Source organism: Manis pentadactyla, chromosome 4 (assembly GCF_030020395.1).
Source record: "Manis pentadactyla isolate mManPen7 chromosome 4, mManPen7.hap1, whole genome shotgun sequence".
Lineage (NCBI taxonomy): Eukaryota > Metazoa > Chordata > Mammalia > Pholidota > Manidae > Manis > Manis pentadactyla.
The window spans coordinates 157,473,047-157,500,902 of record NC_080022.1 but is presented as its reverse complement, the minus strand read 5'-3'; the positions used below and the strand labels follow the sequence as shown (position 1 = coordinate 157,500,902).

General features: G+C 40.7%; 1 protein-coding gene across 2 annotated transcripts; it reads left to right on the top strand.

The window, feature by feature from the left end:
* The first annotated feature begins 366 nt into the window (after nt 1-366).
* PRR11 (proline rich 11) lies at nt 367-27,159 on the top strand. 2 transcript variants are annotated; one of them, XM_036879925.2, is made up of 10 exons: nt 367-465; nt 13,796-13,928; nt 17,255-17,405; nt 17,635-17,757; nt 20,309-20,572; nt 21,523-21,618; nt 21,961-22,073; nt 22,889-22,948; nt 23,037-23,133; nt 24,771-27,159. In XM_036879925.2, exons 2-10 carry the CDS (start codon nt 13,801-13,803, stop codon nt 24,837-24,839), a joined length of 1,101 nt encoding a protein of 366 aa, XP_036735820.2. In that variant the 5' UTR covers nt 367-465; nt 13,796-13,800; the 3' UTR covers nt 24,840-27,159. The 2 variants fall into 2 exon arrangements, with proteins under 2 accessions (XP_036735820.2, XP_036735818.2); XM_036879923.2 differs by lacking the exon at nt 367-465 and adding an exon at nt 481-615.
* The last annotated feature ends 697 nt before the right edge of the window (nt 27,160-27,856 follow it).

Genomic DNA, 27,856 nt, shown 5'->3' with positions numbered 1-27,856 from the left:
CACCGCATGAAACATCTTTTCCTGTTGGGCAAAGACACAAAACGCCGCAGGAGGATTGGCTGCCGTACACATTTTTATTCCCATTGGCTGCACCCTCATCTCCACTTTCCGTTTTATAGTGAGGGCTCCGCAGAGGAGCCTGCAATTGGTGCAATCAGAAGAACAGTTAACCAGTTACACACAAGCTTCCACAAACAGCATCGGGGACGTGACACACCTTCTTTCCTCCTCTGCTTCCCCTCCCCTTCGCTCCCGCCTTTCCCTTATTCATACAAGAAGCGCCTCAGCTCTGATTGGCCGGAGCGTGGTGCAACCTGAGCCAATCACACTACTGGGAGAGCGAATTGTGGAGAGACCATAGCTACGATTGGTTCCTCCGCAAAAAGGTTTTAATTTTGAATTTTTCTTTACGGCGAGAGAAAGGCCACTGCCTGGACTCCATCTAATCCCCAGGCTCTTAAACTAGTAAGTGCAGGGATATGTTCCTTTGTAACCTGGGCTCGTGTCTTCCGTAGCTCTGCTTGTTGCTGCTTGTGTTCTTACGGTTTTTAGAGGTGGGGTCTTTAGCTGGACCAGAAGGGGAGATGGAGCGGGGAAGAGGAGATTTGAGGGTGGGTAAGTAGTGCTCGGCCTGGCTCCACCCTAACCTTACTTGTTTTTAATTAACGCTATGCAAAATATATTTTGGAGCAACGCATCTACCTTACTTTCACACATTCCATCTTACTCAAAGTGCTGTCTGCGGACCAACAGCAACTATGTATCACTCGGGCGCTTGTTAGAAATGCAAATTATCGGGCCCCACGCAGACCTATTGAATCAGATAAGCATTTGAACAAGAAACCCCCAGTGATTCTTATGCACGTTAAACATGCATTTCTTGACAGGGAATATTACTGTGTTCCTTGATAGAGTCTTAATATTGCCTGACGTTCTGTGAGAGTTCGGTTTTAAAAGTGTGCCCTGTTTACTTGTGCCTAATGTGCTGGGTCAGGCGTTAGAAAGCTGCAATCTTTTAGAGAAACAAGACAATAACTAAAAAAGCAATGCTGCACAGCATAAAACATAAAATTATAAGAAAGTACCAGAAATACCTTCTATGGATGTTCAAGAAGAATTAGTTGAACTGTGTAAGAACTGTAAAAGTGTAAGAAACCTCCATAGAGATGTGTTTTAGAAAAATGGTAATGAAATGCAATTATCAATTCCATTGCTGTCACAGCTTTGGAAGTGACCCTTGACTAAAAGCACTTTTCGTATCACAGGTGTAGTGTTAATAGAAGCAGCAGTGCCAACTCCTGCCAATGATTGTAATTCTTACTCTCTTAATTTATTCCATCTTCCTTCTGGAAATAGTTTTGGACCAATCCTTTAACCATAGGAAGGTTATGGTATGATGTGAGGAACTGAAAACCCTCCTCACCAAGAGTTTTTCCGTAATTTAATTTTATTAAAGTATATTCCAAAACTGAAAGACAACACTTGCTAGCTAACACTTTGCAGGGATGATTATTTAATTAAATAATTAAACATTATTTAATGCCTGCTATACTCTAGGTCCTGGGGAAACAAAGATGAATAAAATATATTCTAGAAAAGCTTGCAGTCCAGCAGGTGACAAAATGCAAACAAAAATTACAGTGCAATACAACTGTTGTGTGCAAAGTGCTGAAAGAAGCAAGCGCAAAGGGATGTTGAGCCAGGATAAATTCCATAAGGACAGAGACTATTATTGGTCTTGTTCAGAATTGTATCCCAGAACCTACCATACCTACTTACCATGCATTTACCATGGTGAATTATAAGCACTAAAATATCAGAAAAAATAACAGAATCTTTCTGAAGGATGTATAAGATGGCCTGGAAAAGGATACCCCAAGCAGAATGAAAGGCTGATAATACTATAGGAAGTATTTGGTCTTTGGTATATGTGACTACAAACTGCTTGATCACTGAATGAGATGAGGCTGCAAAAGGTCATTAGATCTAACTTGTGAAAAGCTTTGAAAGATATGCTAAGGAATTTGGTTTATCCAGTGGGTGATAAGAAACCCTCAAATACTTTTAAGCAAGGTTCTATCAGGACCACATTTTTGTTTAAAAAACGAACTCTAACAGTGTAGAAAACGAAACTGGCCGAGAGAAAGACTGAATGCAAGAAGATCACTGGAGGAAGACTTAGACAAATCCAATCTGGGCAACATTTTCCAAAAAAGCTAGCCTGGGTTCTTATAAATATAAATATGAAGAATGGCAAATACTTATATAAAAAAGCCTGGAGAGCTATTATGAATTAAAGGGGACTAAAAAGACACTACAGTTAAATGCTGTGGGGACAGGGAAAGGGAGATGACTGGGATCATTTAAATATGGACTATTTATTAGATAATATCAAGGTTAAATTTCCTCTGATTGTGGTTTTGTAGGAGAATGTACATGTTTATGTTAGGAAACTCAACTAAAGTATCTAGGAATGAAGTATCATGGTATCTGCAGCTGACTGCTCAGCCAAAAGCTAAAAGCTTTTATGTATGTATATATATTTATATATTTATATACATGTATATATTATATATTTTGTTTTGTAAAATTTAAAATCTTGGGAAATTTTACAACAGTAGTATAATAAACACATCATTCATCTATATTCACCAACTGTTATCTTTCTGTATAGGAGTGTGTGTGTATAAATATATATATGACATATGTTTATATTATATACAATTATATAAATTACATATAAAGATATATATGAATATACGGTTATACTATACTTTGTATACTATGTATAATACATGTTATAATATATTATATATTATACAGACATGCACACCTGTAGAAAAGGAGAGATAACTAACAGGTAACATTTGCTGAATCTAGGTGAATGATATGAGTGTTAATTACACTCTTCTAGTAAATGTTCTCAATGTGTTATGAAATTTTTCAAAATAAAAAGAGTAGGGAAAATAGACTATAGCAAAAGACAAAAACGGGAAGGATGGCCAAGGCAACTGAAGTTAGGAGACAAGGGAGGAATAGTGAGAAGGGACAAGGTGAATTAATTAGTAGTTCTGATTCATGTATCTGAATATAGATATATAATATATATTTTATATATTATATTTTATAATGGAGTATCCTAATTTCCTCACTTCCTTTTTCCTTATAGATTGTCTCCTTTATTTAATAAAAATTTTCTTATTGAAGCATGGTTGATACACAATATCATATTGGTTTCAGGTGTACAACATAGTGATTAGACAATTACATACATTACAAAATGCTCACCACTTTGAGTGTAGTACCATCCAAAGGTATTACAATATTGATTATATTCTCTATGTTGTGCTTTTCATCCCTGTGACTTATATATTTTATAATTGGAAGTTTGCACCTCTTTATCAATTCACCTATTTCGCCTGTTTGTTTTTTAACATGTTGTGGTACAGGTTTTTATTAATTGGCCTTAAATTCTTTTCAAAACAAGGCAAGCAAAAAGGAAAGAAGAGCACATTTCAATTAAAAAAATAGGAAAAATGATTTGGGTAATCATGAAAGAATGAGTGAGCTTCTTTTTATTGTTAGCAACTGGAACCCCACCTAATCCAGCAAAAAGAATTTGTATGTCTCATTCTCTTCTGGAAAGGGCACAAGTATAGGTGTTAGAACCTAGAGAAACAAGGCTGTATACTCATCTAGTTGGACAATTATTCTCTGCAGAGTATCTAATGCTCTTCCAAACTCTTCAGTTTTAGACATTATATACATTTAGACAATTACTGATTTCCACTTTCGCTCGTCTTCTCAATATATACCTATATCATCATTTTTGGTTAAACATTCAGTGTTTATACTACTAAATATTATGGAACAGCTGAACATAGTGTTAACTGTGATTGTGTTTTTCTTATATGATTTTTTTCCTAGCCATTTTCTATATACTTCATTTCTTAAGCACTTACTAGTAATTTGGCCCCAAATTTACAGAAGAACAGTAAACTTGGTTCAGAATGGTCCACCACAGTAGGTAACTTACCTATTTTTTTTTTTCCTTAGATACATTTTTACTGAAGCCACTCCCACTCCTGCTCACTTCACTGGCTGCGTGTGCTCTAAACCAGGGATTAGCAAACTACTGTTTTCTAGGTGTCATGAGCTAAGAATGGCTCTTACAATTTTTAGTAGTTGAAAAAGAAACTAAAAGAATAATATGTTGTTACATATACAAATTATATGAAATTTAAATTTCATTGACCATAAATAAAATTTTGTTGAGACATAGCCACACTTATTTAAGTACTGTTTGCAGATGTTTTGGTGCTATAGTGGCACAGTTGAGTTGTAACAGAAACCAGATGGTTTACAAACCCAAAAATGTTTATTATCTGGCCCTTCACAAAAAAGGTTTGCTGGCCCCTGCCCTAAACCAGCTGCAAAGCTGTGACTGGTGGTTACCATTTTCCTGAATATTCCCATTGTTCATCTTAATTTGGGCCTTACACTTCAAAGTTTGGCCAGGTGTAGAATTCTAGGATTGAAAACATTTTCTTTCAGAATTCCAGTGTGGCTGTCGAAGTCTGATGCCGTTCTATTCTCAATCCTCTGTATCTAGACTGTTTTTCAAGCTTTTAGAATCTCCTCTTTATTTTTGTTCTAAATGACATGCTTCAGTGTGCATCTTCTTTTATTCATTATGCTAAGTGGATCATTTCAATCTGGAAATTCAAGTCCTCCAGTTCTGGGGATTACTTTTGTATTGTTCATTTGATAAAAGTCTCTCCATTTTCTGTGTTCCCTCCTAAAACTTTTATCTTCAAACCATTGTGTTACCTTTTACATTTTTTATTTTAATTTTTTTTTCTCATCATTCTTGTTTTATGAACGCATTATCTCACTGTCTGAATGTATTTCCTTTTTTTCCTAAGTTTCCTTCTGCTCTTACTTTCTTACCATTCCTTTTGAATTGAAAATACTTTTTTTGTTTGTTTATTTTTATCTCTTTCTTGATAGAGACGTTCCTAAAATGACTGATGATCCTTGGCTGTTATGTCAAAGGAAGGTGCAAAAAAGATGATTGATTGTGAAAGGAAAGGAGCGACACACAGCAGCAATTCACCGGAGAATTCCGCTTTATTAGGGAAAGGTGCTGGGTTATATAGGAAGGGGCATGGGGTGATTGTGTTGTCACTTTTACGGGGCTGGTGGCTATTGGCTAGGTGCTGGGATTAGGGGTGCGAGGGGTGATTGGGCTTCAGGTGGCGCCGGCGGGAACCAAGGACCCGGAAGAGAAGCAGGAAGTTCGCCATCTTATGGGTGGGAGCCCTCAATTCCCCCCTTTCTCCTCTATGGGGTTGTGGACGTTGCTTTCTCTCTGACTGCTTCCTGCTGAACAGGGGCGGAGAAGGGAGTGAGGGCTTGAGGACTGGGAGGAAAGGGTTGATAGGACTCCCCACAGTAAGGACGAGTAGATGGGGACTTCTTCAGGTTGGAAATCAATGAAGGTTCCCTGTAACCATAGGTCGAGGACTTGGTGATTCTAATGGTGCCAAGAGGATACGGGTGCCAGAAGCCAGGCGTCTGCGGCCATTGTTTCCAGGAACAGTTTCCAGCGGAGAGAGGGGTCCATCTCAGCGTGTGGTGAGGAGGTTACGTGAGGGTGAGGGATCTTCTGTGGCTAAAAGCTGGTAGTTCCTGAGTAAAAGCTGATTGAAAGTTTGATTAGAGATTTTACCGACTTGGGATTTGATAAACTTTACAAGGCAAGAAGAGACAGGCGAGGAGAATGATTATTATAGGGCCTGCAATGGGCCAAAGCCAGGTAAGGAAGGGGTTTGTTAGTATTGAAGAGAATATTGAAGTAATACTGTGGGTACCGGGAGTTACCCATGTAGTGAATGGCGCAAGACCAGTAGGGACATCCCCATAGGTGTCTGGCCATCGCCTGCAACAGGCTTGTTTTTGGTCATAGAGGAAGCAGAGGTAGGGAGAATAAAGGTAGCTGCTAGTGAACACTTCAGTGGAGGGAGGAAAGTGGAGGTATAAAGGCTCGGAGCAGCCTTTCAGAGGGCAGTCTGATGTGGCAATGAGGGCAGTAATTTTTGTTTGTTGCTGTGTGTAAGTCTGTCTGACTTTGAATCGCCATACAAAGGAGGCTGGGGTGTCGGGGAAGACAATAGGAATGAGGAAAAAAGCGAGAGAGCAGTAAAGGAGGAAAAAGTCATGATTCGGGTATGGATGGCAAAGGGGGTGAACGGGATTTTGGAGGAAAGAGGGCAGTAAGGTCAGGAGTCTGGAGGGAGGGAGAGCCTGTAAACTTTTCTAGGTTAAGAGATCCTTTAGGTGATGTGGGGACAGAATGGTAAGGGGCGCCCCGAATGTCAGTTTATGAGCTTCCTTCTGCAAGAGCTGTCCAGCGGCTAATGCCCGTAGGCAGGGGGCCCATCCCCGAACTGTGGGGTCTAATTGCTTGGAAAGATAAGCTACTGGGGCAAAGGATGGGCCATAATGTTGGCCTAGGACTCCTAGAGCTTGACTGGACCTCTCATGAATGTATAATGAGAAGGACTTCGACAAATCAGGAAGATGGAGAGCTGGGGCTTCCACAAGGGCTTGACGGAGCTTAATGAAGAAGTGTTGGGGTGAGGAGGATAATGGTTCTTCAGGGGGGCCCTTGCTGAGGTCGTATAGGGGTCTTGCCAACAGGGAGAAGTTAGGGATCCACACTCTAAAATACCCAGCCAGGCCTAGAAAGGAAAGGATTTCTGTCTTGGTTTTGGGAACGGGCAGGTCAGAGAGGAGCCATTTTCTATAAAACATCTTGGGAGGAGGGGTCCAGAGGGATAGGAAAAAAAAAATGCGTCCTTGAGATCTAGGACTGAGAAGTGGGAGGCCGAGGCAGGGATCCACGATAAAAGGGTGTATGGATTTGGAACTAAGGGATGGATAGGGACGACGGCCATTGTGACGAGGCGAAGGTCTTGGACAAGGCGGAAAGATCCATTGTTTTTTTTTTAACAGCTAATATGGGGGTATTAAACGGGGAGTGAGTGGGTCTGAGGTAATTTTTGTTTAAAAGATCTTGAATGATGGGTTGAAGGCCTATGAGGGCTGAAGTGGTTAGGGGGTATTGGGCCTGACAGATATACTGAGAGGGGTCACGTAATTTGATAGAGGCAGGAGGACATAGAGCCACGGAGGGGCTTGTAATGTCCCAAACTTTGGGATTTACAGGGTGTATGAGGGCGGAACTGGAGCTTTCATTGGGTAGAGAGGAGTCGTCGGCTATGAGGGCCATCAGAAAGGGAGTACTGGGGGCTCTGGGAGTGGATATAGTTATGGAAACATGGAGGAGAGAAAGGATGTCCCGTCCTAGTAAAGGGATGGGACACTGGGGCATAACCAGAAAGGAGTGGGAGAAAAGTATGGGATTGTCTTGGATTGTGCATAAAAGGTGGGGGGGGTTTAATGGGAAAATCTGTTTACCTCCTACCCCGACTATAGGAGTAATGGCAGGCATGGTAGGGCCCCAGTATTCTTGCAAGACTGAAAAGGTGGCTCCTGTATGTAGGAGGAAGGAGATGGGGCAACCATCTACTATTAAAGTAACCCTGGGCTCCTGTTTGGTGATGGAAATGGTCGGGCGAGAAGCCCCCGGGCCGTCAATCTTCTTCTGCCAGCCCCACTATGGCGGGCTTAGGATGGGGGTTGTTCATCCAGCCTCCCCTTTGGGTGGTTGGGCAATCAGACCCCCAGTGGCCCTTTTTGTGGCATCTGGGGCATGGGGTGGTAGGAGATCTGGGGGAGGGGCACGCCCTTGACCAATGTCCTTCTTTTCTGCACTTGAAACAAGCTCCTGGGGGAGGGCTTGTTTGTAGAAGGGCGCCCAGGTTGTGGTTTTATCAGCTGGGCCAACATTTGGAAATTGGCCTGATCAGCCTTTTGTTTACGGCATTCTCTCTCCTCCTCCCGGTTATGGAAGACTTTAAAGGCCACTGTTAGGATCTCAGTCTGTGGGGTAGCAGGGCCCTGTTCTAACTTTTTGAGTTTAGCTTTAATGTCGGGGTAGCTGTGAGCTAGGAAGTATGTCATAAGGACATGTCTCCCATCAGGCGTTTCTGGGTCCAGGCTGGTGCACTGTGATAGGGCTTGGGTGAGTCTGTCTAAGAACTCGGAGGGAGTCTCCTCACTCCTTTGAATTATGTCTTGGAGCTTTTGAAAATTGACTACTTTACGAGCTGCCTTTTTCAGACCTGCTATTAAGCGGCAGGTGAAGATATCTTGAGAGCAGAGACCCACGGCAGTGGGGGACTGAAGGGTTCAGGCTCAGTCTGTGGGGGAGAAACAGGTGATGGGGGCAAAGACGGAGGAGGCTCCTGGGACTTAGAGGGGGGCTGAAAGGCTCAGGCTTGATCTGCAGGGGGGTGAGGTGGGGGAGGAGATGGTGGGGGAGGAAGGGGGAGGGGCTGTTGTAGGAGAGGAGGGGGAAGGGAGTGGGCGGGAGGCTTCTGCGGGGGAGACGGCTTGCAGGCTGGGAGAACTTGGGGGGAGGCGGGGGGAGGAGGAGGCGGCGGTGGCGAGGGAGGCGGGAGGAGGAGGCGGAAAGCTTCAGTATAGGGAATCTCCTTCCATTTTTCAGGCGCTGGCAGTAGTTAAAGAGATCGCGAGTGATGTTAGGATGAAGAGTTCCCCCTGCGGGCCATTGGTTGTTATTGTCTAGGGGGTATGTCGGCCAATCTTGGGAGCAGTATTTGCAGAGAAGTTTTGGTTTTATATCAGGTGTCAGGGAGAGGGTGGCTAGATGCTTGAGCAGGCATTCAAGAGGTGAGCTTTCAGGGAGGGATGAGGAGGCTCCCATGGCTAAAGGACAGAGAAGGAGACAAACAGGGGAAGACGAACGGAGACCCTCGGACTGGGAGCAGACGGCAAGGAGACAAAGGGCGTCCCCGATGATCCTTGGGGGTCTGCGGAAACTCGTATACGAGTCGGTTTCTTAGGAAGTGTGGGTCGTCACCCAGACTTCTCTAAGAAGGCAGAGCACTGGAGTCACGAGGAACCTAGTACTAGGAATTTTTGGCGGAAGGAACGGAAGGAGGAGGGGGGGAAGGGAGCGTTCTCATCCGCAAAGGAGTCACCTCGTTTATGGCTGTTGGAGGAGGGGCCTGAGGGTCCGCCGCAGCCGTGAAGGCCTGAGGCGGGGAGAGTTCCCTCCTCGTCCCCGAGCGTCAGGGCCTTGCCGGATGATCACGGTCAATGGCGCTGCAATAGCTCAGGGAAGAGCGGCCCGCTCCGGGGGAAAACTTACCCAAAGGCCAGAGAGGAGTGGTGAGTGTGAGGAGCCAGCGCCGGAAAAAGAGGACGAGGGCAAGCTGCTGCTGGTGTCGGGGGAAGACGGGGCCCAGTTGGGGTGTCCCGTCTCCCGGGTTTCGGCACCAATGAAAGGAAGGGAGCGACACACAGCAGCAATTCACCGGAGAATTCCGCTTTATTAGGGAAAGGTGCTGGGTTATATAGGAAGGGGCATGAGCTGATTGAGGAGTCACTTCTACGGGGCTGGTGGCTATTGGCTAGGTGCTGGGATTAGGGGGCGAGGGGTGATTAGGCTTCAGGTGGCGCCGGTGGGAACCGAGGACCCGGAAGAGAAGCAGGAAGTTCGCCATCTTATGGGTGGGGGCCCTTCAGATTGGAAGCTCAAAGTAGGGGAGGTGGGTATTGTCAACCTGTGGGCACCACAGTGGGTATTTGATCAAGGACTTGACCATTCAAGGGAGAACCCCAAATGTTAGTATCTGTAGGTCTTTGTTTTGGGGCCAGCCAATTTCCCTGGAGAGAAATTTTTTAGTCTCCTGTACAGGGAACGAGGGATGTGGCTTGAGGAAGGAAATGAAACCTGGTGGCCTGTGTTCTGGGAGCTGAAGGAAGGGGATTAAAAAAGTCTCCCCTCAGTGCAAGACCATTCCCTTATCTCCTGTATGCTGACACACACATGGTCTTGCTATTGGTATGTCTGGTGGCCCAGAATTTAGCACCTGAATGGTTCAGCTTCTCCACAGAATAAACCTGTCCATCTTACTGAAGAAGACATGAAAGTCAGCAAGCTGCCGCGCTGGAGGACAGACTCCAGAGATGCATCCAATCTGGCAAATTTTAGTCAATCCTATTTTAGCTCTGTCCTAAACCTTCAAAGACACTAAATGCCTTTGAGCCGTGAATTTTAGTCAGTGTGGTATAAACCCACCTAGAAAGGTTACCACTTCCACCTCTCCCTTCCTGCTGCCTCGAATCTTACCACCTTCCTGCTCTAACGCAGGCACGGGGATAGACAAGAAACTGAGAGGAAGCTAGACTGCGTGGACTAAGCGCCGGGGAGCGCCGTGAGTGGAGGAAATGGACTTGAGATTGAGACTGCAACCGATAGGCAGAATGTGCCGCTGGGTGGGTTGCTTTGCTTCAGTGTACCTTGATGCACAAACATTGTCTCGAGATTGGCAGGTAGCCTAGAGCCAATCTAACCCATTCCGTGACCAACTTACCTTCACACGGGAGACTTATTGTAGGTAGCAACCGTGCTAATGGCTTTCAAGTGATCCAGCCATGCCCACCAAGCAGCAAAAACCACCAAGGATCCAAGAGAAAAAGACAATGAGTGTCTTAAAGAAGCATAGGATTCGTCCGTCCTTAGACCGCTAACGAGTACTGTGCTGAGTCCCTTCGTGGTCGCCAAAATGTCAGGCAATCCAATCCAGGGGGATCTCCCCGTGCACTAGGTGAGACCTCAACCCGTGGAAGGGTTCTTGGCTCTGACTCGAAAGAATTCACAAGCAGGTCAAGCAGGTACTACGAGGAGTAGTTTAATAAAGCAAAGTGGTGCACCCTAAGGAAGAGAGTGTCGACGTCCTTCATCCAGAGGCGGGCAGTGCTGTGGGGCTCGGGTTACAAGGTCGTACAGCTGGAGTTTAAGCAGGAGTGGAATATTCATTGGGTTAGGTGGTGTTTTCTAGGAATAGGGAGGGGATTTCTGGGATAACAGAGTGACACCCTCTTTTTGTCCTTATATGGTTCTTCCTCAGACCCGTGATGGTGCCAAGGGATGTGATTTTTAGTATGCTGTTGAGCATATAATGCACTCTGAGGTGACCTCAGGGCCAGCTGCTCCTCCGTGTAGGAACTAGTCACTTTTGTTAGGTCTGGTATCTGTACACTCAATCCTCACATCCCCAGAGAACAGTTTACACAGAATGTTTAGTCTTGTAAACAAGCGTCTAACTGAATGTAAACACATTATTACGGGGCCAAAGTCCCCAAACCCCTCCCTGCTCGTGTCTATTTATCCAGTTACTATAATAACATAAATACTTCCATCAAGGACAATTTCAAGTTTCCAGTGTGGAAATTTGAGTGTGGAGTTGAGAAGAAATTATCAGTAACACCATTCTATAGCATTTTCACTATATACACACAATAAGAATGTAGGTAATAATAAAATCAGTAGGAAGTGATGAGTTTTGCATATGTATTACCTTTTTAAATATAAATGGTCTAATTTTTAGTTCATATAACTTAATTTTAATGATGGATGTGTTTAAAACTGACTCACAGACTTCCTGCAAATGTAACAGTGTGTGCCAACCTCAGCACACCACCAGGGTGAAGATAAAGGAACAGAGTCAGTCCACCAAATTTAACCAGAGCATCCGCTCCTTTCTAAAGTATTTTTATAACACGGATTGAGGAATATCGGCAAAAAGAAGGCAAGAGGCCTGTTCTCTGTGTCAGTCAGATCTCTGACAAAAGACATCCAGGGGAGAGAGGGAACAGAAAGGGGGAGGCCTGCAAGGGGGCAGATGGCAGACAAGGAAGGGGGGTTACCATGGAAGTCTCTGATTTGGGGGATCCTGTTAGGCAGAAAAATACCAACCAGTGAACTCTGGGCCTTCCGCAGTCATTATCATAGGCATGGATTTGAAGAAGTTTAACCTTTTTCTAGGCAACTTACATGATTGTTGTTTCCTCCAAGGCTCTCCTAAACATCTTCATTCAGAATATTTTTGTTTTGTTTTTTAATCAATTCTTTAGCTATCCCTTGTGTTTATTAATCCCTGCTTAGTCTTCCTTCATTATTTCAGCAGGTAGGAAATGTGACATAATAAGGGTGAAGTCAGCTAACTATTGGTGTGTGTCCCAAGCCTCTAGAAGCAATTAAGGAAAACTCTGGCAATAATTTGAGACCTGGCAAATATTTCAGTAAGATGCTCTTAAGAACTTTCTCTCCTGGATGGGCTATTGATATATGCACCATCACCCATTGTCATTAGGGGTGCATCACCCCTAATGGATGGAACTACAGTAGGCCATCTCTGAGGTTTTACAACCCACAGTGGAGAGGAGAGTGGTTCTGTTCTCCAGCCAGTGGAATCTGAGAGCTGAGCTAACCTGGAGCTGCATACCAAGTACTGGAAGTACTGGGTGAACAAAAGTGGAATGAATGTGTATTTTAAAAAGGCCGATTGTTCCTATTCAAATGTAAGTTTGAAGGGAAGGAGGCCCAGCCCTTGAGACCATTTTTAGTTCTACTTGAATAGCGACGTCTTTGTTCCTAAAGTAGCAACAAGTGAAACCAGCAAAGCCCTTCTTTACATCAAAGCAGCTCCGACTTAATTTTCTTCAGAAAAGAAGTGGATTAAAATCTACATATCGTGGACACTGCATAAAAATGCTTTAAAATAAGTGTTTTGAAACATCCATTTTTTTAGGCTTAGGGTAATTGTTATCACATTGTGTATCTCCTGTTTAATTTACTATCGCCCCTGTGGGTAAAATTGTAACATTTCCAGAATATCTTGCCTGGTTTTAGAACATCTGCATATCAATAGGCGTTCAGCGGTGGAAACAAGTGCTTTAATGTATTTGCATCATTCCTCAGGGGGTGGAGAGAAGTTTATCTCCATATCAATGGGTAATTACCTGGTCAAGGAGGGCTTATCCGTACCTGAGAGGTGAGGGGAGAGCAGGTTTTGCTTCTGCTAGAGCAGGGAAGAGAGGAGGTCTCGCACTGCAATTTGTGAACAATAAACAGATTTTAAACTTTATTTCTCCCTTTGACTGATTTCGGCTTTTAGAGTTATTTTGCCCTGGGATTTCCCCTCCCGAGACTTACAACCCCTCCATGTATTAGAGACTCGGAGACTCCTTGGAGATTCACTGTAGTGGACTTAATACTTTATTGCATCACAGTGGCAGTTCATTTAATCTTTCTAAGTTGCAGTTCACTCTTATGTAAAAAACGGAATAAAAATTATTTCTCAGTCCTGCAGGGTAGTAAGGATTATTAAAATGTTTGTGAAGGGGCCTAAAAGTAAATGGACTTAAAGTAAATGGTTAATTTTGTTTCTTCCATGACAAACTCCACCTGTTACAGTGGGTGCTCAGTAAATGTTACTGGCAAAGAAATTTACTTCCTTTTAGTAACTGACTATAACCCAGCTATGGCCGTTTTCTCTGTTATAAAGAAAGGGAAATTCACTTGACTTACTGAAGAAAAGCAAGATAGGCAAAACAAAATTAGAGAGTAATGCAAAGCCAAGGTCTTCTAGAGACAGTGTAAACCTGGGTTTAAACTTTTTTCCACTTGAGGGGATTTCTGGGATTCTGGTAAGTGACCTTTTTCCTAACCTAGGTGGTGGTTATAAGGGTGTGTTCACTTTGTGATAATTCATTGAAGTATAGAGTTAAGATCTGTGCATTTTCTATATCTGTATGTTATTTTTCAATAAAAAAATCAACAAATTTTTCTCTACAGAAGTCATGCCCAAATTCAAGCAACGAAGAAGAAAGCTAAAAGCAAAAGCAAAAAGATTATTCAAAAAAAAAGAAGCCTCTCGCTCTCAGTCCAAGCTAATCACACCTCCCCCTCCACCACCCTCACCAGAAAGGTAAAGCATAATGAGCAACAGAGAAAAATTTTTAATCTGATCGGTTTAGGATACAGTTACCAGATTTAGAAAATAAAAATACAGAATGCCCAGTTAAATTTGAACTTGACTAGTTGAAGGTTACATTCCTGGGGGGCTGAAACTAAGCTAGGTTGGTAGTAAGTCTTAGTTTGCTGGCATAGAGCAACTTAATTGCAGTATTGGGGAGGAATTCGGTTCGGCATTATAGGGAAGTCAGTACAAGGTGAGAAAATAATTCATTAAAGTGAGAGTAGCAGGGAATGGCAGCCACCTTGCAGTCAGCAGAGAGTAAAGAAGAGAGAGAAAAAGGAAGTTCATTAACTCCTGCTCGGCATAGGGCACAACTCCTGCCAACAACTAAAGCCAGTGTCACCTGGCATCCAGTGTCCACTTGGATCTGCACGGTGTGGGAACTAAGTCTCTACCACCCCAGGATTTGGGGGAGCCACAGAGCACTGGATGCAGTGAGATTATGTTCTGAGAACTTCCCAAAGCAAAGAAAGGAGATTTCCAGGCAGGGTCTTAAAGAGCATGATTGCACAGCTGCAGTTCCGTCTGGTCACCGAGGTAATGGGAACTAACAAGCTCAAATCAGAGCTTTCAGCAGGTTCTCCCTACTTATCTGAGGTAGGACAGAGACAGAGTGAAGATTTGTGCTTAAGCCTGGAGAATAGAAGGAAATAGCAAAGTAACAAAGACTCTTACTTCTACTGGAAGAGTGCGGAGACAAAACATAGTAAGTTGAGCAGTGAGAAGTTTATTTAAGGCAAAAAGGTATACACTCGAAGAAAGGGGACTGTGGGCAACCTCAGAGAAGAGGCACACTCAAAATATGGGATTCTGTCTTTTAAGGGTTTTCAAGAATGGGATAAAGGGTCAGGGGGCATAGGCTTTCATGGGATCTCATGATGTCTATCTCTGGTGAGAGACACTATGTCATTATCTAGTCAGTCTTCTAGATAATTTTGTAAGATAAACCTAACACAAGGAATTTATTGATCCTGTTCTTCTCCAAGAGAGTGGATACCTGCAAGCACTGAAAATAAATCAGTTAAAACATGCATGCCTTGCCTTAAGATAGGTTTTTGGCTGATTACTAAAGAATATGTTAGGAATCCAACTTCCCAATGCTCTGCTTTTAAAATGGAAACTTAGCCTTAAGATAAGTCCCTCTTGTTCTTACTATGCTATTTATATCTTGATATTTTTAGGAAAATTAATCATGATGCTTGTCCCATGTCTCTGCCCTATCTCACCTGCATTCCATTAGCTAGAGCAAGTCTCAAGGTCAGCCCAAATTCAAAGTATGTGGAATGAACTTACATCGCAAAGGGTTTGGGTCCAGGGAGGAGTCATTAACTGTGAGTCCTTTCTGGCTCTCTGATTTTACCTAGTTAACTCTTTGATTCCCATTTAGTGGGCTTTACTGGCCTTATTCATTCATCCTCCACATGCTCATATCTATTTTTCTGCCTAACAGTTGGACCTATGGGGTTTTTTTTTAACAATAATGAATAATTCTTTAGTATTGTCCCATGCAACATTTGCAATATACTTATACAAAGAAATTATTCATTCTTTATCTGAAATTAAATTTTAACTGAGAAAAATTTCATGAATTTTCTGTGGCATCCACAGTTTAGGAATTCAAACAAAGTAACAATTGCAAGGAATTGTGTTGTGTATTTTCTCCTTTCCTACTCAATTTAATTGTATGAATCTGGTAACTAAGTGATGAAAGAGGAATAGGACTAGAATTTAAATCTTAATTTTGGTAATGTATGGCCCCTTATTCTCTGGGACGGAGGACTTAAATGTGTTATTAAAAGAGACTCTAAGTTATAGGAACCCCCGGGTACTAGGTTTCACAATAACATACCTTTTCACATTTTGTTGTGATAGCTTTCTTTATAGAAAAACTTTTAAAACAAATAGGTCCTTGAAAAGCAGTAACCATGATATCATCCTTTTCTCTATCTCTCCTGAATATTGAAAAGGCTCCCTAACTGGTGTTAAAAAACAAAATCCATCCAAGTAAATTTGAATATCTAATTGGCTTTATTGAGTGATTCATGAATTGGATTTAGAGAGATGCTCCAAGGAATTGTACAAAATGGAAGGTTTTTATAGACAGGAAGGTGGGAAAATAAAGATAAGAAAAGAAAGGATTTTTTTCTCAGGCAAGGTCACTTTCTCTTAGAGGAAACAGGGGATCTTATAATGCAGATCACCTCATCTTCTTTTAGGGAAGATAGAAAAGGCTCATGTGACAGATTATTGTATCCTGATGGTAAGCAGAAAATCCCTGACTACATTTAAGGGGGAGGTTGAAACCGTAGTTGGGTTTAAGATTAGGTCCTGGTTTGGTGACTTGGCATAACAGAAGTGACACCATCTTGGGCCTGTGTGTTTCTTTCTAACCCTGGTCTTCCTGCTTCTGGCCTTGTCCCCTCTGCAGTGTATTCAACAAGGCAGCCAGAGTGAGCCTGTTACAATCATGTCGTATTACTCTTTGCTTAAAACTCTTCAATGTCTTTCTCCCTCAGAGTAAAAAGTGAAGTCCTGTGTATGACCTACAAGGCCTTAATGATCTGATTCAGACATTATCACCTAATCCCCTCCCTTCAGTTTCTCCACCCTCATCATCCTGGCTTCTTTGCTATTCCTCAGGTATCTCAGATAAGCTTCCACCTCCAGGCCTTTGCACTCACTATTGCTCTTACCTAGATTTTTCTTCTCTTAGATAGTTGCATTGCTAGCTTCTTTACTTTCTTTAGGTTTTTTTCTTCAAAAGGTGTCTTCTCAATGAGACTCCTGGAGACCCTATCTAAAAATTCACCTCTACCAACCATTTCACATTCCCTGTCTCTTGCTTTATCTTTTTCTCTTTAATGTGTATTCACTAACTAACAGCCCATATATATTGCTTATTTACATATTTTCAACTTTCTTCCAGGAGACTGTAAACATCATGAGGCAAGTCTTTTATCTATTTTGTTCATTACTGAATCCTTGATGCCTATTTATTTATATATTTATTTATTTATTGTATCGTTAATATTCAATTACATGAGCAACATTGTGGTTACTAGACTATTTTTTTATTTAGTCAAAAAATACTGGTTGCATAAACGAATCTCAGAATTCTAGAATGAATTGATGACTGAAGAACTTCATTGCTTAATGAAAAATTTGGCTTTAGGTAGTCTGTGCTCCTAAGTCATATTATAAAGCCATCTTGTTATTTAGAGGCTGTTATTCCAACTCAGGAGTTTTTGATGTGTTTGATTTTATTTTTCCTACAGAGTGGTTATTCCTTCAATAGATACACCCCTTAGCAGAAGCTGGCTAAGATCATCCTGGAACTTCAACTTTCCCAATATCAAAGATGCGATAAAACTATGGACAAATAAAGTGTGGTCTATATACAACTGGTGCCAGAACTGTATGGCCCAGGTATGTTTTTTTGACATACCTATTTTAAATAGTACAGTTTTTCTACATATGTGGCTCGTGTGTTCCCATGTGTCTGTGTGCTCAGGTCAGCACAGCGCTCAAGCATAAGTTCAGATAAGATGAAATTATGGGGTCAAGTCTGCCTTCACTTCTATAAAACATGTATCAAACCACTTTCTTGTCCTTATATTGTTCACTGGATACAAACTTGTTTATTTTTTATTTTCAGAGTTTAGAAGTATTAAAAGATACCATCTTGCCATCCCGTTTCTGCCACCGAGAACTTCACAGCCTAAAACAACGGTTTTGCATTTTGGAAGGTGAATTATGCAAGCTCCGAGAAGCACTGAAGGTTGGTATTTTCCAGTAAAAACAAATCCGTAATCAGATAAGGAAAGAAGGGGTTGTCACCCACAGGAATCCCAGTGTGCTTTTACCAGGAGGGGGAATGGCTGCAGGCAATTGCTCATCCTGGGCCTGTTTGCTCTCAAGCAGTATTTCCCAAGCTCCAGGTTGTACTGGGCTAACGGGAGATTGAAAAGAGAGTAGAGGGAAGGAGAAGATGGGGTGTTTTCCCCCTTAGTTCTCTGCTTGTGCGATTTCTCCAGTGGAGGTTGTTGTCTCCCTGACTCCAGTTCCCTCTAGGTAAGTTTCTCATCATGTTTCTTGATTCTCTGGGTCAATCCAGGTCCGGAGATCTGGATATTCTGCTGTGCCCTTTGTCCCTCTGGCATCAGAGAGTTCATGGTTTGGGGCTGTTCCCAGACTCTGGTCTATCTCCCTGTCTTCTGTGTGCTTCTCAGCTCTTCCATTAGTGGTATCACCACTCCCTACATTACATTCCTCCTCTTTTAATACTCAGGGTGGTTTCTATTATCTTGGCTGATATAGGCAGAAAAAAAACTACAAATATTCTTTCCAAATGCCCCTAAGCAAGGCCCCTATCTTCAACGTCTAAAATTCAAAGAATAAACATTGTACTTGTTGGTTTGGAGAGAAGCTTCTAGGATTACACCCCTTCTCCCAGAATTTGTACCTCAGATAAACTAGTCAGAGGAAAAAAGGCAAATCACCTCTCTTCTCTAAGCCTCAGTTTCCTCTTCTATAAAATGGAGAAGATACCATCTGTCCTGGGCTGAATAGTGGCTCCACAACATATAACCCAGTCCTAATTCCTGGAACCTGTCAACCTTAAAAATAAAACTGTTATTTTACCAATCAAAAAAAAATGGTTTTTTTAAGGAATAGCAGAGAATTGCAATTTGGGGCATGCAAGCTATGACAAATCCATGGGCATGTCCAGAGGACAAAAGAGAGGTATACCCTTTTATAGAGGAAAGGGCCGAGTTGATATGGCTGTTCTGAGCAAACGGTCCTGTTCGAGTAAAGTAGGAGTGACACATATTGTGACTTCTCATTGGCTGAGTTGTGCCGGTCTCTCATTGGCCGGGCCATTTCTCTTCCAGTGGGACCTGAGGTTTACAAGGAGTGATGGGGTTGAGAGCTTCCCCTGCAGGTCTCCTGGCACCTTGTCAGCGAGGTTTCCCTTTGTTAATTTTCAAACTGTAAACATTACCTTATTTGAGAGAAGCGTCTTTGCAGATATAATTAAGGATTTTGAGGTGAAGAGTGCATCCTGTATTATGTAGGTGGACAATAAATCCAATGATAAGTGTCTTTATAAAAGGAAGGCACAGAGCAGAACCTGCACAGAGAAAAGGAAGAGCAGAGGGACCATAGAGGCAGAGCCTGGAGTGATGTGGTCTCACGCTGAGGAATGCTGATACCTTTCAGAAGCTGGAAGAGGCAAGGAACAGATCCTTCCCTAGCACCTTGGAAGGGACAACTTCTGACACCTTGATTTAGGACTTCTACCCTCCAGCACTGTCAGAAAATGAATTTCAGTTGCTTTAAGCCACCAAGTTTTTGATAATTTGTTACAGCAGCCATAAGACACTTAACACACCATCTTACTTCACAGGGAGGGTCATTGTATTTGTTTATGTGGGCTGCCATAACGAAGTAGCATGGACTAGGTGACATATGTAACAGAAACTAATTTTCTCACAGTTCTGGAGGCTGGGATTCCAAGATCAAGGTGTTGGCAGGGCTGCTTTCTAATGAGGCCTCTTTCCTTTGGCTTTGGTGTCTGGCTGTGTCCTCAGATGGTCTTTTTTCTGTGCATATGCATCCCTGGTGTCTCTCCTGTGTGTTCAATTCTTCCTTTTATAAGGACACCAGTCAGATTGGATTACAGCCCACCCTAACAGCCTCATTTTAACTTAGTCACGTCTTTTGAAGGCCCTATCTCCAAATACATCATTCTAAGGTTCTGAGGATTAGGGCTTCTAGATATGAATTTGCTAGGGAGTGGGGGAATGACCGAATTCAGCCTGCAATAGTCATGTCCTTTTTATCAGTCCTTGAATATACTGTATTCTTGGATACATTAAGGATTCTTCCCCCTGCTAAGAACTCTTCCTCCAGACCTTATCTCCCTTCACATGGTAAGCTCAATTAATCCTTGAGATTATGGCTAAATATCACTTCCCAGGCTTCTAACTATTCATGCTCAGAGCATATTTCATTGCTCTTATGAAAATACTGTTTTGTTTTGTTTTGAGTGTGTTTATGTGTGTTTAATGTTTGTCTTCCTCACCAAACTGTCAGCTCCATGAGGTACCCACAGTGCCTGACATATAGCATACACAAACAGATGTATGAATGAGTAAATGAGTGAGTGAATGAATGAGCTTGTGATAAATGAGAAAATATGAAGTGTGTAGTATATTGAGGAAGCATTCAATACTTTTTATTGAGCTCTTATTTTATTTTGATGGCTCTTATCCACAAGAAACAAATTAATCTATTATTCATTTGACAAATGTAATGCCTTCTTCCAGACTGTCTCAGAAAATTCTTCCTGTCCAAGCTGTGGTCAGATGTGTCACATGAGTGGTAAACTTACACGTGTGCCTGCCTGTGTTTTCACTGCCCCTGGAGAATCCAGAGCTGTACTTCCTCCCCTGCTGCCGCAGCCCACCAGCCATCTTCTTCCTCCTCTGTCTTCCCCTCCCCCCCCCCCTCCCCCTCCTCCTTTGCCTCCGCCTCCACCTCCAATAGCACCTTTGCTGCTCAGAAAATCCCATCTCACTAAAGCACTTCAGGTAAGAAAAAATCTAGTAAAGGTATCTTTTGGTCAGCGTGTAATGTAGGAGTAAAGCCAGGTGGCCTGTTAAGACTAGGCTGAGGGCTTTGACAGGAAGGCTACGTTTTTTTCTGATTCCATTTTTTAATTATCTCAATTATTATGTCTTTAAAAACTCAGTCCCATGGGAACTCACAGAAGCTGGATTTAGAAATCAAAGTGATTTTTTTAAGGATAAATGGATGAGACCCAGTAGGTTGGAAGATTCTTAATGGCTTCTCAGAATATCTTTTTACTAAAAGGAAAACCTCCCTGGGAAACCAAATTAAGAATAGAAGGTGACTTAGGGAGTTAAGTCAGAATAAAAAGAGTTGGTGGATTCTAAATTATAGTGTCTGTAGGCTGGAGAACTAGTCTCCATTAGAGTCACTTATCTACCAAGGGAACCGGAATATTTGTGAATCCCTAAGATAGGCACGAACCTGTTTAAAAATCTGCTGAATTTCACTACAGATACATTTGGTTTAAAAATGGCTGAGTTAAATCTAGAGCCTATTGTTATATTTTCCACAATTATACTTCTCTGACTATACATTCTTGCTCTATGGGAACAGAGCTATCTTTTTAGGTAGTTCAGGCAAAACTTTTCTTTGATTTTAGGAACTCCTTCAACTCCTCTCTTACAGTAACTCCTGGGGAGGATGTATAGTTGCAGGGAACTAGCCCATCTCTTAAATTTTACTGTCAAAGTCCTACGTTTTGATGAATCCTTTCCAATGACCTTAAACGTCCGTGGGTACCGAAAACAGGATCATTCTTAATTAGCTCAGTAGAAAGAATTTGATTCCTAGGTTCCTAGGTTAAATAAGAGTTAATTTTTAACTGAATCTTTAAAAACTAGATTTGGATTTGCATTTGACTAGATAGCTTGGCTCCAACTTGAATTCTAACCTCCCCATGTATTTTAAGACTGGACCATTAAAAAAAGATGGACCTGTGCAGATAACAGTTAAAGATCTACTGACTGTGAAATTAAGGAAGACACAGAGCTTTGATGAAAAGAAGGTAAGATGTCATTGACCAACACATGGCCTGTTAGCTTTTAACCTGTTTGTCCCTTCATGGAAAATAAGCATAAAGTCTTATCTATGAAGCCATTCCAAGGTAATTATTTGATATTTGATTTGAGTAGTTTGGATTGCCTCAACAAAATGTGTAGATCCCAAAATTATTTAATTAGGCATTAGTGTGAAGAGACAGAGGCATTCTTTGAAGCTTTGGCATAAAAACTGAGTAGAGTAGTGGCTACATCTTACACATACTCAGCACTCAAATAGTCATTGTTCAGCATGTTAAATTTTGTATTTTTAAATGTGTTTTTAATAATGTCTCATTTTGTAATTAAAGCTTGTACCCTCACCAAAGGCACGGAGTCCTCTAGTTACTGTCTCTGACCTACAGCGTGTTGCCCTGAAACCCAACTCCAAAGTGTTGTCAACTCGAGTCACAAATGTCTTAATGTAAGGAACTGCACTGCATTATGCTCTACCATTACTTAAAAGAATGATGTTTCTTTTGCTTATTTCTATCTTTAAAAGTTATGTATGCTCATTGAGAAAAACGGAAATCCACAGAGAAGTTTAAAGAAGAAAACAAAATTCATCCAAATAATCCTATCATTGGGGACAGACACTGTTAACATATTGTTTTTATCATTCTAGTCTTGTTCTAGGCATATACTCTTTTATGTCCATTTCCTGATGTTATTTATTATAAGCTACACAATTGATTTAATAATAAATTTGGGAGGGAAATATCATTAAGAATTTTTAAAGCAGTCCAATTTCAGAAATAATAAAATATGAAAACTAGTATGTTTTGGAATCAGTGAAATATGTTTGTGTACGTGTATGTGTATAATTATATTGTCCATACAGTTACAGCTTTTCCCGTTTAATGGGTCATGAACTTTTCCCCATGTTAGTAAAAATTAGTTTAAAGCACCATTTTGACTTCTTCGATGTATGCAGCTCATTATATGTAAATTTCATAGGTAGAAACCCATTTCTGTAACTCTTCAAAGAGCATCCTTGTCTATCGTCTGCATGCATAGTCATTTCCCCTAAGAAGGATTCTTATACATGTAATTTGAGTCAAGAAGTATTACGTATTAGAATGATTATAGCACTTTATGCTACTATCAGCATCTACTGCTGTTTCTTAACATAACAGAACTATGGTACTTTCTAGGGCATTGCCTATAGAAATGACTGCTTTGCTTTGAGAAAAATGATGAAATTTGGGAAACTCTAACTTTATATCTTTATTTTATCAGTACTCCTGGAAAAAGCCAGATAGATTTGCGGAAACTACTTAGAAAAGTTGATGTAGAAAGGTAATACTTGCTCTTATCTTTATGTTTCTAAATCCATTTGAAAAGTTGGCATAAAACACAGCTCCTAATATTTTCAATACCTTTGTAGGAGCCCAGGTGGGACCCCACTTACCAAGAAAGAAAATATGGAAACAGGAACTGGGCTGACTCCAGTAATGACCCGGGCCTTGAGGAGAAAGTTTCAAGTAAGCCTTTAGAAAAAAAATTTTTTTGGTCTCTTTTCTTCAGAATCATTTGTTGAAAATCATAATCTAAAACATCTTTCGTAATAATAATTTTTAAGTGGCACCTTGTGCTTTACAAAGTATTTTCATATTTAAGCTTTGTAAAATTCTATGAGATAGCTGGGACTAACATCTCCACCTTAGCAATGAATGTCTGGTTTTATTAATTCCTTTAATAATGTGCAAGGGTCTCATGGTGGGAGGGATCATGGCCTCTCCAAGGACCTGAAAAGTGGGCAGTGGCTGTAAAAAAAAAAAAGCAAGCCTGACAGCAGTAAAAGACAGAGATGGAGATACAGGTAGGAGTCAGCTCATGAGGAGTTGATAGGAAAAGGTCTGGGCAGCTTTGTTTGTCACCAAGATGTATGACCCATACACCAAAATCCAGTATATCAACTGGCTGTTATGTGATTTCTTCCAAACCCTATTTGTCCATCATCTCCCTGATCACCTCCATCACTGGATCTGTTAGGATCTTCAAGGAGCAGCCATCCTTCCTCTACCCCTGCTAGAGTGCTAAGACACAGGGCTGCTGGCTTCTTTGGCTAAGAAGCTTATATTTCCATCAGCCTCTGGACATATCACACAGTCCTTTGCTGACACCCTCCCACCCCAATATTGTCCTCCCTTTGCTCCATCATTAACAATCAGTGCCTTCTGCAGGACAGCTTCGTTTCCCTCTTGCCAATCAACTTTGCTCCTCTTGGAAACTGTATAGCCTTCTTTGGAGGTGTGGCCAGATTCCTCTTTCTTCTTTTAGAACATCCAATAGGAGTCTACACCCAGATCACATTTCTTGGTGATACCACAGATTGTGAAGGCCAGGGGCAGAGGGCAGAGGCCTCACTGAAGGACCTTCCTTTCCTTGCTGAACTCTAGGGTCATTTTTGTCCCTGCCCAACCCATAATTGCTATAGTGAGTTGAGTCATGTGGAAACAAATGAAAATATAATAAACCCACATATTGTGCAACAACATTAAAAATCACAAATAAAACCTATGCCATACGTTATGCTCTCAAAAATCCACTGCCTAGGAAGGTGCCTACTACAAATGCTGTTAGACATAGGATGACTTTTCCCACCCAGCCCTTAGACTTCCTTTATCCTTTAACTCTGCGACAACTGAATTAGTTAGGTTTTGCATTTCGCTACAGATAAGAGAAATTTGACTACAGTGGCTTATCAACTAGGGGTTTATTTTTCTTACCTACATATTCCCTGGGAAAGTAGGCAGTCCATAGCTGATACAGCAGCTTTACCATGTCATCACTGCTCTTCCATCCTTAATGTGTGGTTTTTATCCTCATGGTGCAGAATGGGTATACTTCCTGAAGCCTCATGTCCACATTCTAGGCAAAATAAGGAGAAGGGCAAAGGGCCTAAGGGTGTGCTAGCTAAATTACCTCTCATCTCTTTAAACAATGCTGTCCTGGAACTTCTGATCATATCAGGGAAGCTGGGAAAAGTAATTTTTAGAGTCTGGATGCATTGCTACCATGCACAAAATCTGGGTTCTGTTCATGAGGAAGAAGGAAATCTGTGTCAGCCACAAGAATGTAATTCACATTATAATTGGGATCTTTTGTTTTTTCATAGCTGGCTCACCCTAGAAGCCCAGTTCAAACTCTGCCACTTCTTACAAGCAGCTTCGATGAACAAAACTGATGCCAAATTTGCCTGACTCCATATGATGATCTATAAAATATACAGATAAAATCACCAGAGTCCTTTTTTAAAAAATATCTAGTAGGGTATGACAAATAATTATACTAATATATAATTCCATTTGAAGAATTAAAGTATGTATGGAGCCCATACATGCTGTGGTAGAATATAGGTATTTGGATATTTTTTAGTTTGCACAATGAATAAGAAAACAGATAGGAAAATGTAATCCCCAAAGTGATGTTTATCATGGAATTACCTAATTTAGGTTGGAGAGGTTATTCAAATTTAACTATATAACTCTAATCTGTGCTCTTTAAACGCAGTTATGACATTAAGAAAATAACCTGGTCCCCATTCATCTTGGGTATTCTCAGGTAATGGAAAAGTATTTCTTTCAGCCTTGAAATCTTGTGCATTAAATGCTACAGGCTTGGTTATTAAAAAGACCCTCTAGATTGGATTTCTGTTCACTATAAACAATTTAAGAGGTAGGACCATCCCCCAACTATTTTCCAAAAGGATTCAAAGCAAAACATCCAATGTGAACTTAAAAATTAGAATGTATCATTTCTAGCATTTTAGATAAGTAGTTATACTGGCTCACTAAAGTCTGAGGTATTTCTTGCTTGGATATCTGTTGACTATAAATTCATACAGCTGAATATAAATTTCACAAAGACCTCAGCATGAACCTTGTATTTTCCACACTGCCCTGCCAAGCATTCCCTGAGGTCCATAGCAGATGCACTGGGAGACATGGTTCCCTGTCCTGAACAGACTGTCAATTCAGTAACAGTAATAATGTACAGCTCACTGGTTTTTTGTTCTTTCCTGCCAGTCCAGGGTTGCCAGATTTAGCAAATGTAAATATATCAAATTGGAATTTCAGATAAATAACAAATAACTTTTAAATAAAATATGTCCTTTAAGTAATGAAAACTTTTTTAAATGTAAATACGTCCCCAATACTGCATGAGGCACATTTATACTAAAAAAAATTATTGTTTCTCTGAAATTAAAATGTAACGGGGCTTCCTTTGTTTTATTTGGCATCCCCATCATTCAGTCACCTGCAAAGTTGCCAAGTATCTCTGGGAGACCCCGGTTAGTCAAACATGTCTGTTTAGCAATGGACCCAACTATAGCTTCTGCCAGGATCCCCATCTCTAATGTGCTTAGAATCACAAAGAAAGGGGAACTCTCATTAGGGTGAGTGTGACTACAGGCATAGATTAGCTTTGATGACTGCAGTTCAAAGAATAAGGTTAGTAGCTCCTCATGAGTAGGAAACAAGGGGTTTCAGATCTTCACGGAACTTCCCAGCCTGATGGGAAGTAACTACATAGACTGCTTAGCTTTGGCTCAAAAGATATTTTAGCAATTTCCCAGAATTGTGGGTATTTCCACAGATAAATATCACTTTGAGATACCAAACAGTGTTGTGGAAAGTCACCAGACTGGAAAGCTGACCTGGTGACAATGTTTTTGCAAGACCTACATTTATGTTTACAACACATTCAGGGATGAAAATGAAACAGATAATGAAGTCAAGGAACATATCTGCTTCTAGTAAAAGTTTAAAAAAAAAAAAAAAAACCTGCTAGCTATATTTATATAATGTAAGGATGAAGGGAATGCTCACTGGGAATGAAACAGTTGAATATTTGTAACTATATTTTATGGGCTCTTACAATGTTTACAACATTAATAAATTGCCATGTACTATATCAATGTAAGTGATTTGGTCATTCTTATAGGATAAAGGTTCATTTAAAGTGTTGTAGAAATCCTACAGGTAAACATTTGTAAAGCTGTTATTGCCATTGTACCACCTTGCATGTGTACTACCTTGCATCTTTTACTAATTTTTTATGACATATTTTATTGCACCCATTGGAGAATCCTGTAAATGCTACAGCTTCGTTAAACTGTTGATGACCATATGCTTCCAGTGTTCATTTTGAAAATGATTGACAACCAGAGAAAATATAGTACCAAGGTTTATCTGGTTATATTTTTAAATAAAGAGTAATAAAAAACCTTTGATTTTTCTTTTTTAACTTTTTTTACTAGAAATATAGCATATCAATAAAACTGCATAAAGCATAAATATATAAGCTAACAAATCATAAAGCAAACACTCATGTAGCCATCAAGAAAGAGACATTATTAAATGTCTTTAGAAGTCTTGCCTGTCTCTTTTCCCTATCATAATCCCTTTCCTCAAAGTTAGCTACTGATCTACTTGTTACAGTAAGTATTTCATTGCTTTTACCTCTAAGTATGTATCCCTAAATGCTATAGTTTGTTTTGCTTGTTTTTGGACTCTATATAAATATAAGCATACATTATATAGTCATTTGTTTTTGGCTTCTTTCAATCAATATTTTTAAGATTCAACCATGTTAATTGTGTAGTGCTATAGATCCTTTTTTTTTTTAGTTTTTTTCCAGCTTTATTGGGATAATATTGACATATACATTGTGTAAGTACAATGTGAAGATTTGATACACATATATTGTGAAATGATTACCATGATAATACTAGTTAACACATCCATTACTTCACATAATTACTATTTTGTGTGTGTGTATGATGAGAACATTTAAGATCTACTCTCTTTAACAGCTTTCAAGTATAAATATAGTTTGTTAACAATAGATTTTCCAAGTGGTTTACCAATCCATGGTCCTTTAGCAAAGTATGAGAGTTCTTGTTCCTGTTTTCTTTAAGAGAGTTTTCTGTTTGGTTTTTCAACATTTTGTTTACTTGGGCAATCTCTACAAGTTGTGTGGTTAATATTTCTTCCTGATTTATAAGTCAAAGGATTGTTAAAATGATCTCATATCAGCAAAGTCACATACTGAACATAGCAAGTAATCTATGTGGTGAGGATCACAATATAATTTATGTGGATAAACAGAGAACTTCATATTTTAGTTGGCTTTTCAAAGAGAAATAGGATCTGGACATGTGGAAGCAGATAAGGAAGAAGTAAAAAATAGACAAACAAA

What these genes read in the sequence shown, in the direction of transcription:
- PRR11 (XM_036879923.2), top strand. Translation starts at nt 585, where the DNA reads ATGGAGCGGGGAAGAGGAGATTTGAGGGTGG. An exon ending in GCCAGAACTGTATGGCCCAG is followed by an intron (nt 17,406 to 17,634) that starts GTATGTTTTTTT and finishes TTTTATTTTCAG; the next exon opens with AGTTTAGAAGTATTAAAAGA. An exon ending in AGAAAAGTTGATGTAGAAAG is followed by an intron (nt 22,949 to 23,036) that starts GTAATACTTGCT and finishes ATACCTTTGTAG; the next exon opens with GAGCCCAGGTGGGACCCCAC.